The sequence below is a fragment of the Pan paniscus genome, chromosome 4, assembly GCF_029289425.2.
Source record: "Pan paniscus chromosome 4, NHGRI_mPanPan1-v2.0_pri, whole genome shotgun sequence".
NCBI classification, from domain to species: Eukaryota; Metazoa; Chordata; class Mammalia; order Primates; family Hominidae; genus Pan; species Pan paniscus.
This window is the reverse complement of record NC_073253.2, coordinates 106,215,381-106,229,767: the sequence shown is the minus strand read 5'-3', so window position 1 is coordinate 106,229,767 and position 14,387 is coordinate 106,215,381. Positions and strand designations below refer to the sequence as shown.

At 41.2% G+C, this 14,387-nt stretch overlaps 1 protein-coding gene across 1 annotated transcript; it reads left to right on the top strand.

Annotated features, from left to right (window-relative positions):
- The first annotated feature begins 10,766 nt into the window (after positions 1 to 10,766).
- On the top strand, positions 10,767 to 13,375 carry LOC100991231 (bcl-2-associated transcription factor 1-like). Its single transcript, XM_063604355.1, is given in 4 exon segments — positions 10,767 to 10,798; positions 10,910 to 12,090; positions 12,093 to 12,479; positions 12,482 to 13,375. Coding segments are annotated over 4 exon segments (2,430 nt in total). The 3' UTR covers positions 13,312 to 13,375.
- The last annotated feature ends 1,012 nt before the right edge of the window (positions 13,376 to 14,387 follow it).

Genomic DNA, 14,387 nt, shown 5'->3' with positions numbered 1-14,387 from the left:
ACCAGCATGGCAAAAAGCCAGTTTTGGCTTATATAATAGGAGTCGACCTCATCTGAAGTTGATAAAAACAATATTAATTCACTACGTAAATTATTTTCCTTTGGGGTTCCCTCAACAGAGAAGTGAGGATGTTGTGGAAAACATACACAGAACGTGGACCAAGAATATCTTCCATTTTACCACACCCATTCTACAATACTTGCAGTGTGAAATGCTGGGGTGCGTGCACAGATACACAAGACATAAGATTTTGCCCATGATCTTGCTGTTTAGTTGAGAAGGCAAGAGATAAATTTGTGAAAATAAATATAATAAGAGTAAAATAAGAATACAAATGACATGGTCTGGCTCTGTGTCCCTACCCAAATCTCATCTTGAGTTGTAATCTGAATTGTAATCCCTACATGTTGGGGGAGAGACCTCATGGGAGATGATTAGATCATGGTGGTGGTTCCCCCATGCTGTTCTCATGATGGTGAGTACCCATGAGATCTGATGATTTTATAAGGGACTTTCCCCCTCTTTGCTATGTGCTTCTCTCTCCTGCTGCCATGTGAAGAAAGACGTGTTTGCTTCCCATTCCACCATGCTTGTAAGTTTTCTGAGGCCTCCCCAGCCATGCAGCACTGTGAGTCAATTAAAAATCTTTCCTTTATAAGTTACCCAGTCTCAGACATTTCTTCATATCATTGTGAGAATGAACTAATACAAGAGATATACAAAGCTTGCATATGATTTAGTGGGGCTTGAGTAGTTCAGCTATTTAGTGAATACTTAAAGAGAAATCACCATGAATTAGTCAAATAATCACTCATATTTAGAAGGTATTTTTAACAATGAAAAAAAAAGTTGGTCTTCATCACTTCCAAGTTAGATATAATGATAGTGATAAATAATTATGGGATATGAATAACAAAAGTTGCTATTTATTACATGCATATTAGATGTCAGGCATTTTTCGTATTAACTCCAATTATAGGAATAATTTTACCTGTCATTGGAAGGGTAGGAAGACAAAAACTAAAATGTCAAGGAAGCAACAATTCCTTGTTGCTCTTGGTACAACCATCACGATCATTATGAGTTCACATAATCATTATCATCCTCCTCAAGCTGTGATGTTATCACAAAGACATAGACAAGTTAGGGAGATATTTTATTTTATTATGTTTTTTATTATACTTTAAGTTCTGGGATACATGTGCAGAACGTGCAGGTTTGTTACATAGGTATACACATGCCATGGTGGTTTGCTGCACCCATCAGTCTGTCATCCACATTAGGTATTTCTCCTAATGCTATCCCTCCCCTAGCCTCCCACCCCCTGACAGGCCCTGGTCTGTGATGTCCCCTCCCTGTGTCCATGTAAAAGACTAATACATTGAGTTTCAACTGTGAGATAAAATATGAAGTCATTGTAGACTGCAGTAGTCATGGAAGGTATTACAAAGGAAGGGAGCTATGACTTGGATCTTGTAGGCTTTAGATGAACAGACTGAAATAAGGAAATTTTTCCAGTCCAGGAATCCTGACAAGGCAATCTGTGGGAAGCAGAAATGGCTGCGTACATGTGGAAAATGTAGGTGTTGACCAGTGTGGTTAGGGTAGAGCATTCTTTATAATGGCCTACGAGGCTGTACATGGGCTGGTCATCATCACCTCTCTGACTTCATCTCCTTCCAGTTTTTGTCTCACTCATTCCCATGCCAGCCAGTCTTGTCTTTTTGCCAGTCCAAGAACCTGCCAGACATTCATCAGCTTCAGGGCCTTGGCACTTGCTGTTCCCTCTGTCCCAAATGCTTTTCTTCTAGATATTCATGTGACTTACTCCAATATGCCTTTCAAGTCTTTGTTCAGATGACTTCTACTTGATGAGGCCTGTCTTGATCAACTTTGTAATTACAGGATTCCTTGACACTCCTCATTTCTCTTCTGCACGATTTATTATCTTCTAAGATCTAGTATAATTTATGCATTTTTGTGTGGTTGGTTATTTTCTCTCCCAACTAGATAAAGCTCCAGGAGATTAGGACATTTTAAAATGTGTATTTCTGAATTCCAATACCTAGGAAAGTGTCTGGAACATAGTAAGTGATTAATTAGTAAGTGTTGTTCATGAATGAGATTTAAGACTAGAAAACTGTATGGAGATGTTTCTCTGCCAGGAAGACCCAGGCAGAGAAACTCAGCAAAAGTGTTTGACCCAGAGAGTAACATGAATAAGGTATGCTTTAAGGAAACCAATCTGGTAGTGGTATGTAGTTTGGATTTTTTCAGGAAAGAAACTACATTAGTGCTCTGGAAGTGAAGTGATCTGAGCTTATAAAAGAGTATGGCAATAGAATTGCAAATAAAGAAAAGTATTTATTTTTAAAAAGGTATTTTAAAAGGAAGACTATTCATATTTAGCAACTGATGCAACATTAAAATTGGGGGTATAAGAATGAAGTGGGAAAATAGAAGGTTCTGACTTTTCTTCCCCTTCTTCTCCATTATTTTCCTTCTCTGCTCTGCTCTGTGCCATGGAAGACTGACCCGTGGGAACTGCCTCACCTGGGCTCCCATGCCACCTGGCTTCCAGTTGGGTTCATTGAGTGGGAGGAGCAACAATAGAGTCGAGGGTGGAAGGAGATAAAGATGGGAGTCTTTCTTCCTGTATTCTCCCTACTTTGGATCTATACTCTGGCAATGACTATATCCTTTTATAAGGATAGTGCTATTGGGTGGTCCTTTCTACACAGTTCAAGGTCTCATCGAGCTTCTGATCCCTGGCCCTTTATCTCTAGAGCTATTAAAAGCTTCCTACTATTGACAGTCTCCAAATCCATCACTATCTTTAGTTTATTTCTGCAACTTGCCCATACCTCTAAAAGTAGTTCTTTCATTAAAGATTCTTAAGTTGGGCTGGGTGCAGTTGCTCACGCCTGTAATCCCAGCATTTTGGGAGGCCGAGGTGGGTGGATCACCTAAGGTCAGGAGTTTGAGACCAGCCTGACCAGCATGGAGAAACCCCATCTCTACTAAAAATACAAAAATAGCTGGGCATGGTGGCACATGCCTGTAATCCCAGCTACTTGAGAGGCTGAGGCAGGAGAATTGCTTGAATCCAGGAGGCGGAGGTTGCAGTGAGCCGAGATTGCACCATTGCGCTCTAGCCTGGGCAACAAGAGTGAAACTCCATCTCAGAAAAAAAAAAAAAAAAAGATTCTTAAGTTGAACAATTTAAGGGTAAACTCTATTTAGTTCTAGGAATATGATTGATGGAGAGGGGAAGAAGTTAAGATTGACTGCATACTTTCAAACCTAAGAAATTGAAGAAAAAAAGTCACCTTTAAGAAAAATAGGAAAATTCAGAAAGAAAAATGTCAATTTTGAGAAACGATGAAAATTTAACTTTGAAACAGTGGAAGGTGAACAAAATGGCAAAATATCTGAGTGAAATGTTTGTTAGTCAGACATGAAAACTAGACATATTAGAATAAAAGTTGATTTCATCATCAATTTATTAAGTTCCCAAAGTGAGTCAGATTCAGGTTTGGTCTTTATTGAAGTCTGAGTGTAACTGAGACCTTTGAGTTAGGAATGATGAGTAATGTGTAGGAAGGAGTATAGATTGAGAAATTCAGAAGGCCAGGAACTGAAATCCTATTTTCTAATTTAGGACTTGAAATGATAAAGTGGAGATAGGCAAGAGGCCAGAGAAGAAGAGAGAATTCAACAACTAGAGCATGGAGAGTGTCAAGAAGGATGAAATAAAAATTCAAATATTATAGACAATATCAGCTATATCCCATTAGAAAAATACTATTTACATTCTTACAAAATCAGAATATAGATTAATTTATTATATGAATTATGTGACATAGTGTCACAGGATCCTTGGAGTATCTCTTCTGGCCAGAAACCTCACCCAAGTTTTGCTTGGGCCTGCTGGGCTTGTTCTGCCCACTTGGCCTGGCAGGCTGCTCTTGGCTCATGCTACCAGCCTGGATCCCACACCTGGCAAAAGTGAGCGGAGTGGCAAGGGGTGTGTTAGCAAGCGAGCATGGGGTCTGGCCACTAAGCACAGCCAGGTATGCTGGTTGTGGCAGGGTGGGCAGCTTCAGGCGCTGACATGGGTGTTGGCTCCCTGCATGGCTGTGGCTGAACCAGGTGTTCTGCAAGCAGCTTCTGTGGTTGGCACCGGGAAATGCAGTGGTGCCCAGAAGCTTGGAGATGCCAGGAACCGCAGAGCCCAAAAGTGGGTGTCACAGCTCTGGCTCGGGGAGCTCCTAGGTCTGGGCTTCTTGAAGGGCCACAGCTTTTCTCACCTTCTCTCTTCTCTCCTTGTCACTTGCAATGTGGTGAGCAAGGGGTGTGTTTCAGCCCTGTTTGTGTTACAGCTCTTTCATTCCCACCATTTGGCAGGTCCAGAGTTCTTTCCTCACATCCAGGAAGAATGAGGTACATGGACAAGTGGAGGGTGAAGTGAGCAAGGCAAAGAGGTGCTTTATTGAGCGACAGAACAGCTGAGAGGAGACTGCAGTGGGTAGCTCTTCTTCACAGGCAGGGTGTCCTGATGTTTGTTCAGCTCTCAGCAGAGAGGAGACCCATACTGGGTAGCTCCTCTCTGCAGGCAGATCGTCCCGGCCTCTGTCTGAGTCTGCCTGAGTCTGGGGTTTCTGTGGTCTTCAGAGGGGTGGAAGTGCATGCTGATTGGTCCATGGGTGGCCATTGGTGGGACCAGAAAAAGCACCATAAGTTCTCACTTCAGGCGGCGGAACTGGCAGCCCTGCCCCCAGGCTTCAGGCCATCTGAGGCCTGAAGGTGGGGCTTCACCGAGGACCTGTCCTTTTCTGCCCAGGAGCCTGTCTACCTCTGGCGGCCACCAACCTGCCATCCCCAGCCCCCAGGCTGTTTGTGCCGAGGGACACCACCTGCAAGCCCTTGCGGAACCACACTCAGCACCCCCTTGGCCTCCCTCTCGTGCTTGTCGGTGCCTGAGACAGCAGGGGGCTGGCTTGTCCGCGCTGCCCTGAGTGCACGCACACCTGGCAGGGTCTTGACAGCACCTGGGCTTGGCCACAACTTTGGTCTGAAATCGGAGTGGGCGCTGGGAGCAGGGAGAGGCCAGGCAGTGGGAGTTCCCAGCCTGCGCGGACGTGGGGGCTTCCCGGGCCACTGAGAGTGCAGAGATGCCTGAGTCTGCAGCCATGGCTAGGTGGCCGGCTGCAGCTGCACCCGAGAGGGCGGGACTCCTGCCCCTCCAACTTGGAAGGGGGCGGGGCTTCCACCTGTTCCCAGCTCCTGCCGGCTACTGGGAGCATGCAGCCCTGGCTGCACCTCCCACCCCACTGCAGCTGGCATCTTGGCAGCAGCCACTCCAGATGGGCCGCCGCTGCCATCAATAGCTTAAGGCCATCACCCGTTTTGTCTGTGAAGATCTAGTTAAAAAGCGTGGACTTAGAAGGAAGAGATTTAGATACATCTATCTGAATCAGACAAATGTAGCCTGACACATATATTTCTTTGTAGGGATGATCTTGCAAATGAGAGATATACCACAATTTGTAATTAAATTTATCCTACCCAGTTAGGGTTTGAACAGGTATCATCAATATTTGCCCTTGTGACTCTCTTTTCTAACTTCCATGGTAGGCTAAGTGCTACCATTCAACAAATACATATTGGAAAATTTCAGGCTCTATTCAAGAATAAGACTATAAGACCCCTGCTCTCATGGTGTACATATTATAGTTGAGGAGACACAATAATGTACAAGAAGTCACTAAAAAAAAAAAGGGACTTTGAGATCATGATAAAAATGATTAAGAAAAACACAACAATATGTGACCAAGAGTGATGGTGCTCTTATGGGGAGTGTTAGATATGCCTGGAAAGGAATTTCAGGAGGTGACATTCAAATTGAGTTCTCAATAGTTAAGCCAAGTTGTAATATTAAGGAAGAATATTTCAGGCCAGTGAAAAATAGGTATAACTAACCTGAGGCAGGAATGAGTTTGGAATGTTGGATGAATAGAAAGAAGGCTAAAAGGCTTGAGCAGTGTGAGTGAGAAGAGTGGTAGAAGATTATATAGATAGGATAAATCATATAGGCTTGTATGTCAAGTAAAGCAGTTTGGATTTTACTCTAAGTGCAAGGAGAAACCACTGGGGAATGTAAATGGAGGGTCACTCTTTGTGCTCCATGGGGAATGAACTGTAGGGTTCCAAGTGTGGAACCAAAGAGATCATCTAGGAGACCACTGCAATAGTTTAGGCAAAATATGGCTTGTGGCTTGGGCTGGAATCGTAATAACTGAGATGGAGAGGAGCACATAGATTCAGGATGTATTTTGAATCTGGAGCCATAAGGACTTGGTGATGGATTAGATGTGTAGGATAAGAAAAAAGGATTCAATGATGTTATCTGAGGATTCTTGGCTTGAGCAAGTGGGTGTACATGATGGTAATTACTAGTATGAGAAAAATGGGGAGAAATAAGTTTCAGAGATGTGTTGGGGGGTTCCTAAGACCACTCTTATGTTCCGTGATTTGCCATAAGGACTCCCCAAAATCAGATGAGTTAGTATCATCACTCATAGCGGTGATCCATTACAGCTAAAGGAAACAGATTAAAATCAGCAAATGAAAAAGGAGCATAGAGTATGGCCTAGGAGAAACCAGGCATAGGCTTCTACTTTTCCTCTCCCAGTGGAGTTACATGAACAGTATTTAGTTCTCCCATAAATGATGTGTGATAACACATATAAAGTATGGCCAACCAGGGAGGCTCATCTAAACCTTGTGTCCAGGGTTGGACAAGTTCATTCACATAGTCATGGGGCACCCACATGGCTTGGTTATTCAGTGTCCAGCCTTCACCCTTGCCCCACCAAGTTCAGACTGATATAGCATGTCCCAGGGCTCCAGGTATACAGAGACACTCTTATTAGGCAGAATATTCCAAGGACTCAGAGGTACATCCCAGGAACCAGACCTGAAGATCTTGGAAATGTGCAGGGTTTAAGCAGTCCAGGTCAGCTGAGTTAACCCTTTAATACACAAGGGGAAAATCAAGAGCTGTGGTTTGGCAATTTTAAGTTTGAGATGCTTCTTTGAAATCCAAAAGGAAATGTCAGGGGTTAGTAATAAAGTTATGGAAGTTTTTAGTTTATGAAAGGTATTTAAAATCATGACAGTAGGTAAGATTACCCCAGGAGAGTATCTAGGTTAAAAAGAGAAAAGGGCCTAGGACAAAGATACAAGGCTTTCCAATATTTGGAACCTAGAGGAGGAGAATATGAGAGCAAAGGAGAAAGAAGGGAAACTATGAGATTACATAGTCACAGAGACTAAGACAAAAAAGTGTCTTAAGATGGACGAAGTCAACTGTATTGACAGAGGTTCGCTCTGTCGCTCAGGCTGGAGTGCAGTGGCATGATCTCAGCTCACTGCAAGATCTGCCTCCTGGGTTCATGCCATTCTCCTGCCTCAGCCTCCCGAGTAGCTGGGACTACAGGTGCCTGCCACCATACCCAGCTAACTTTTTGTATTTTTAGTAAAAATGGGGTTTCACCGTGTTAGCCAGGATGCTCTCAATCTCCTGACCTCATAATCTGCCCGCCTTGGCCTCCCAAAGTGCTGGGATTACAGGCGTGACCACTGCGCCTGGCCCGAGATGTTTAAAGGTGAAAGATGGAAGGTCACATGTGCTTGTAGTTGGGATTAATCCAGTGAAGAGCTTAATCTAGACATTGATAATACAAAAGTAAAAATGGGTAATTATAGGTGTTTGTTCTTTGCAAAGACAAGAAAGCATAGAATTTATCACACAATTCTTGTATTGTGCAGGAGGGAAGGCAGGAAATAGAGTTCAGGGCCCGTGGCTTTGGTGCCAGAGAAATTGAAGGAGTTGCCGTTAACTTGCTTGTTATCTCCCAGGGAAGAAAACTCCATTTCAGATTTACATTTTTTTTTTCCTTAGGTCTGGTCAACATAATTTTCCAATTTAAGGACAGTAGTGAGAGAAGAGAAGAATGATTGATAGGCAAAATGAGAGGAATTGATAGACTTGAACAAAGATCTTGATGATGTGTTGGGTGTAAAAGACAAAGCAAGTTGGAAGGATAGGAAAGTGTTGTTTTAAAGGTACTATGTTTATTTATTTAATTTTTTTTTTTTTTTTGAGACGGAGTTTTGCTCTGTCACCCAGGCTGGAGTGCGGTGGTGCGATCTCGGCTCACTGCAAGCTCTGCCTTCCAGGTTCATGCCATTTTCCTGCCTCAGCCTCCCAAGTAGCTGGGACTACAGGCGCCCGCCACCACGCCTGGCTAATTTTTTGTATTTTTAGTAGAGATGGGATTTCACCATGTTAGCCAGGATGGTCTCGATCTCCTGACCTCATGATCCGCCCGCCTCCGCCTCCCGAAGTGCTGGGATTACAGGCATGAGCCACTGCGCCCGGCCTAAAGGTACTACATTTATTATTTCAGTAGTGAAGTAGCTGCATTTGACAACCATGCCCAGAATGTGTTCATGGAAGCGAGTGCCCGAAATAGAGCTAAGAAGAGATCCCTAGGTATAAGGAGGTGATGAAATCTAAACAGAAAAAATTTAAGATAAATCAGTTATGTGTTTCCTCAGGGTGATGACAGGATTTGAGGATGAAGGAAAGGCCAAAGGTTTTAATAAATAGTAAGTGAGAATGACTGAGAAAGGGTTGGAGGTGAGGTTTAACAAGAGAAGAGAAGAGTAATTGTCTAGAAATGGTGGTGGAGAGGAAGGAGGATCCTGATGCCATCCTAGGGTCTTCATATGCTTGGAATATTGGAAAATGATTCAATTCATGGAAGCCATTTTCCCTGGGAAGAACTAAACTATAGTAAATTATAAGCACTGAGGAAATTACAAAGTAAAGATTATGAAGATATTAGCTTATTAATCTTGGAATGGGAATTCCTAAAGAAAGATTGAGTAATGAGAGCAATAGTGGGAATTTGGATTATGAAAGAGAAATTGCATAAAGAGGGAAGTAGGGAGAATACAGCAGTCTAAGAGCTTACTTAGCAGAAACCAAGGAAAACAGGCTAAGGATCTGTGGACATACCTGACTATCAGGTAGCCAGGAAAAGAACTGATGTTATCTTGGTGAGCATGAAACTCAAACATTTAGAGTTTAATAGCATTCAGGAAGAGTATAAAAAGAAATATCCCTCTGTCTAATATTCTACTTGTAGTCACTGTTGAGATTATTGTATTCAGAATAATGTTACTAAACTGTCAATATGGTTATAGTATCTTCTTTTCTTAAAAAGAAGTCCAAGCTACTAAATCTTGAATGAGTAAAGAAGGAGGAAGAAGAAAGAATAATTTTTGGAGAAATATAAAGGAGTAATATAAAAATGCAGGTATGTTTAGGAAGATGGACAGAGGGAAAAAGAAGAAAGACTGAATAAGTATATAAACATATTTTGAAGAAGAAAGGAGCTGTATGCTATTAATAGAAATATCAACAAGAAATAAAAAAAGTTAAACCAGTGTTTAACCAGTTCTACCCCTTCTGGCTCTAAATGCAAAAGAGTTATCGTGCAAAACCATAGTATTTTGCGTCAAACAGACGAATCTGAATTTGAATAATGGCTCTACCAGATACTAGCTGTGACCTTAGACAAGTCACTTTACCTCTCTTAACTATGTTTTTCATTTACAAAGTGAGGTTGACCATCTGAACCTCTTAAGTTGCTTTGAATATTATATGAGAAAACACAAGAAAGTGTAAAACGTGATACTTGACACATGGTAAATGCCCAGCAAATGTAGATTCTGTCTTTCTTTTTGATTGCTTTCTTTTCTGGTTACTTTCTTTTTATTACTTTTCTGATAATGATTTCTAGTTTTCTTGAGAGTTTCTGCTTCTGCCTATCAAAATTCAGTATTGTCTTAGACTTTCTTCTTGAACTCCTTCCCTTTGATGATTCATTTTCCCATTTTGAAATCTGTGATGTGTGCATTGGTGGTTCAGTTTTTTCATGGGCACTAGAAACCTTCTCACAGTCTTCAGGATATTTTACTTGAATGTTAACCTAGGTAAGTTTAAACATATTTTAGAGAATTAAGTTACTCATTTGTTATCACATGCAGCAAAACATTTATCCAAGTTTCATAACTAATGGAATTGGCCTTCATGCCCAATCTGACTTCAGGTAGTTGGCTGTTGGCAGAATAACAAGAGATTTGTTTTTTAAATGAATCATACTCTGTCACCTCCAAGCCTTTACGTGCTTTGGAATGAATTTATTCTCCCTTTGTCTAGTGGTAAGAGTTCAAGCAAATCACTTTAGGCCTCTGGGTCTCAATTACAAAATGTGATGGTTATTCTAGCTCAAAATGTATATGATTCCATGAAGCCTAGGGAAATTTCACACTTTTCTAGAGGCCACAGCTGGTTTGTAGTAGATTGAGGAAGAGAACCCATATCTTCTAGCTCAGAGAGCATTGTATTTTCCCATATGCTCCTGTTAACCACGGGAAAATAATGTCACATTGTTACCAGTGGTGAATACCTACAGTTCTGCAGCAATTTGGTTCTTGCCTCCTAGGAGGAAAGAGTTTGACTGAAGGGCATAGGCAGAGGAAGAGATTGAGGCAAGTTTTAGAGCAGGAGTGACAGTTTATTAAAAAGTTTTAGAGCAGGAGGAAGTGACAGAGCCGAGCTAGCGCGTCAAAGGTACCTCTGTGGTTTTCCTCGCTTTCTTGAGCTGGGAAATGGCCGCTGTGTAGTCGCAATGGAAATAAATCCCCGGAACCGCGATTCAATGTGTGAGGAATTTGAATTTAGAGTTTAATTTCTCAGAGTATTCTCTCCAGGAAGAATTTTTACAGTATCTCAAAGATTTCACTTGACTCCTTGATCCTACATAAACCCAAGGAGAAAAGAAACGGGTCGCTCCAATTCTAGATCACATTCTTCAAGGTCAAAGTCTAGATGACAGTCTAGTTCTCGATCAAGATCAAGATCTCATTCTAGAAAGAAGCGATACAGTTCTAGGTCTCGTTCCAGAACATATTCAAGGTCTTGGAGTAGAGATCGTATGTATTCTAGAGATGATCGTCGTGAGTACAGAAATAATAGAGGAATGAAACGACCTTATGGGTACAGAGGAAGGGGTAGAGGGTATTATCAAGGAGGAGGAGGTAGATATCATCTAGGTGGTTATAGACCTGTCTGGAATAGAAGGCACTCTAGGAGTCCTAGACGAGGTCGTTCACATTCCAGGAGTCCAAAAAGAAGATCCGTTTCTTCTCAAAGATCCAGAAGCAGATCTCACTGGTCATATAGCTCTTCTAGGTCTCCAAGATCATTCTTTTCTCGTTCTTCATCTCCATATAGAAAATCTCCTGTTTCTAAAAGACAAGGGTCTCAGGAAAAACAAGCCAAAAAAGCTGAAGGGGAACCCCAAGAAGAGAGTCCGTTGAAAACTAAATCACAGGAGGAACTGAAAGATACATTTGAACATGATCCATCTGAGTCTATCGATGAATTTAGTAAGTCATCAGCCACATCCGGTGATATTTGGCCTGGCCTTACAGCTTATAATAATAGTCCCAGATCACCCCATAGTCCTTCACCTATTGCTACACCACCTAGTCAGAGTTCATCTTGCTCTGATGCTCCCATGCTCAGTACAGTTCACTCTGCAAAAAATACTCCTTCTCAGCATTCAAAATCCATTCAGCATAGTCCTGAAAGGTCTGGGTCTGGTTCTGTTGGAAATGGATCTAGTCCATACAGTCCTTCTCAGAATAGTCCAGTTCATCACATCCCTTCACGAAGAAGTCCTGCAAAGACAATCGCACCACAGAATGCTCCAAGAGATGAGTCTAGGGGCCGTTCCTCATTTTATCCTGATAATGGAGATCAGGAAACTGCAAAGACTGGGAAGTTCTTAAAAAGGTTCACAGATGAAGAGTCTAGAGTATTCCTGCTTGATAGGGGTAATGCCAGGGATAAAGAGGCTTCAAAAGAGAAAGGATCAGAGAAAGGGAGGGCAGAGGGAGAATGGGAAGATCAGGAAGCTCTAGATTACTTCAGTGATAAAGAGTCTGGAAAACAAAGTTTAATGATTCAGAAGGGGATGGCACAGAGGAGACAGAGGATTATAGACAGCTCAGGAAGTCAGTCCTCACAGATCAAGGTAAAAGTTTTGCTACTGCATCTCATCGGAATACTGAGGAGGAAGGACTCAAGTACAAGTCCAAAGTTTCACTGAAAGGCAGTAGAGAAAGTGGTGGATTTAGAGAAGGAAAAAATTATGAACTTAAAGAAGCTGGATATGTAGTGGAAAGGCCTAGCACTACAAAAGATAAGCACAAAGAGGAAGACAAAAATTCTGAAAGAATAACAGTAAAGAAAGAAACTCAGTCACCTGAGCAGGTAAAGTCTGAAAAGCTCAAAGACCTCTTTGATTACAATCCCCCTCTACACAAGAATCTGGATGCATGAGAAAGTCTACCTTCAGAGAGGAAAGCCCACTTAGGATCAAAATGATAGCAAGTGATTCTCATCGTCCTGAAGTCAAACTCAAAATGGCACCTGTTCCTCTTGATGATTCTAACAGACCTGCTTCCTTGACTAAAGACAGGCGGCTTGCTAGTACACTTGTCCATTCTGTCAAGAAGGAGCAAGAATTCTCATCCATCTTTGACCACATTAAGTTGCCACAGGCCAGCAAAAGCACTTCAGAGTCATTTATTTAACACATTGTGTTCTTGGTTCATCATGTTAAAGAGCAATACTTCAGGTCAGCTGCAATGACCCTAAACAAGCGGTTTACTTCCCATCAGAAAGCCACTGAAGAACATAGTACTTGGCAAAAGAGCCCTGAAATACACAGGAGAATTAACATCTCACCAAGTACCCTGAGGAAGCATACCCATTTAGCAGGGGACGAGAGAGTTTTTAAAGAAGAAAATCAAAAGGGAGATAAAAAAAAATTAAGGTGTGACTCTGCTGACCTTCAGCATGACATTGATCGCCGTAGAAAAGAAAGAAGTAAAGAACGGGGAAATTCCAAGGGCCCCAGGGAAACCAGTGGATCAAGAAAGCAGGAAAAAACTCCAAAAGATTACAAGGAATACAAATCTTACAAAGATGACAGTAAACATAAAAATAGAGAGCAAGATCATTCTCGATCTTCATCCTCTTCACCATCACCTTCTTCTCCCAGTTCTAGAGAAGAAAAGGCGAGTAAGAAGGAAAGAGAAGAAGAATTTAAAACTCACCATGAAATGAAAGAATACTCAGGCTTTGCAGGAGTTAGCCAACCATGAGGAACCTTTTTTCGAATTAGAGGCAGAGAAAGAGACAGAGGAGTTTTTGCTGGGACAAATACTACTCAAATACTACTTTTTAAAAGAGACCGAAGGAAGAGGAATGGGATCCAGAATATATCCCAAAGAGCAAGAAGTATTTCTTGCATCATGACAGAGATGATGGTGTGGATTATTAGACCAAAAGAGGAAGAGGTAGTGGTACTTTTCAACGTGGCAGAGGGTGCTCTAACTTCAAAAAATCAGGTAGCAGTCCTAAATGGACTCATGACAAATACCAAGGGGATGGGATTGTTGGAGATGAAGAAGAGACCATGGAAAATAATGAAGAAAAGAATGACAGATGCAAGGAAGAAAAGGAATAATAAATATGAAGTAAGATTACAGCAGAGCAGAAGTTGTACCCACCATATTTTTTACCTGATTTTCATTTTCAAATAAGAATGTAAGCATTTTACTTAAATTTTACTGTTTGCAAGTAGTCTATAGGAATTTTGTTTTAAGTCTTCAAATATCTTGAGAAATAGTAGACTGTATGTTGAAAATTGTACTGCAATAAAGTAGAAAATTGTTGCATACCATATTTGTAACTATCAACTTAAAAAAAAACTTTTAACGTTTTTGTTACATGCATTGTAATTCTGCTTTGTCTATAAGATATGGTCAAGTACAGCTCTGTGAAAGTTCTGATTCTCTTCCTTCCCTGTTTGTCAATGTTTTATTCTGAAGTAAACGTTAGCTCTACATATAAATCCCAGAACAGAAATTGTTTATAGAGACTACACTAATTATTTTAACTGTATACATCTGTTTAATTTGAACACACTATATTGTAGGGTGACTAATTTTTGAAGTATACCACAGAAAAAAAGTTGTTACTTTGGTAAACTAAGCTAGTTTAACACTTAAGCAAATACTTAAGAAGGAATAAAAAAGCTTTGCCAATAGCTACAAAGTACAAGCTATTAAAAATTAGATTGAAAAGTTTTAAGAAAATGTTATTTTTACTGAAAGCAAGCAGTGGCCTATAAATAACATTCTTAGGAGCCTTTTCTATTTGCATTCAAAACTGAGTG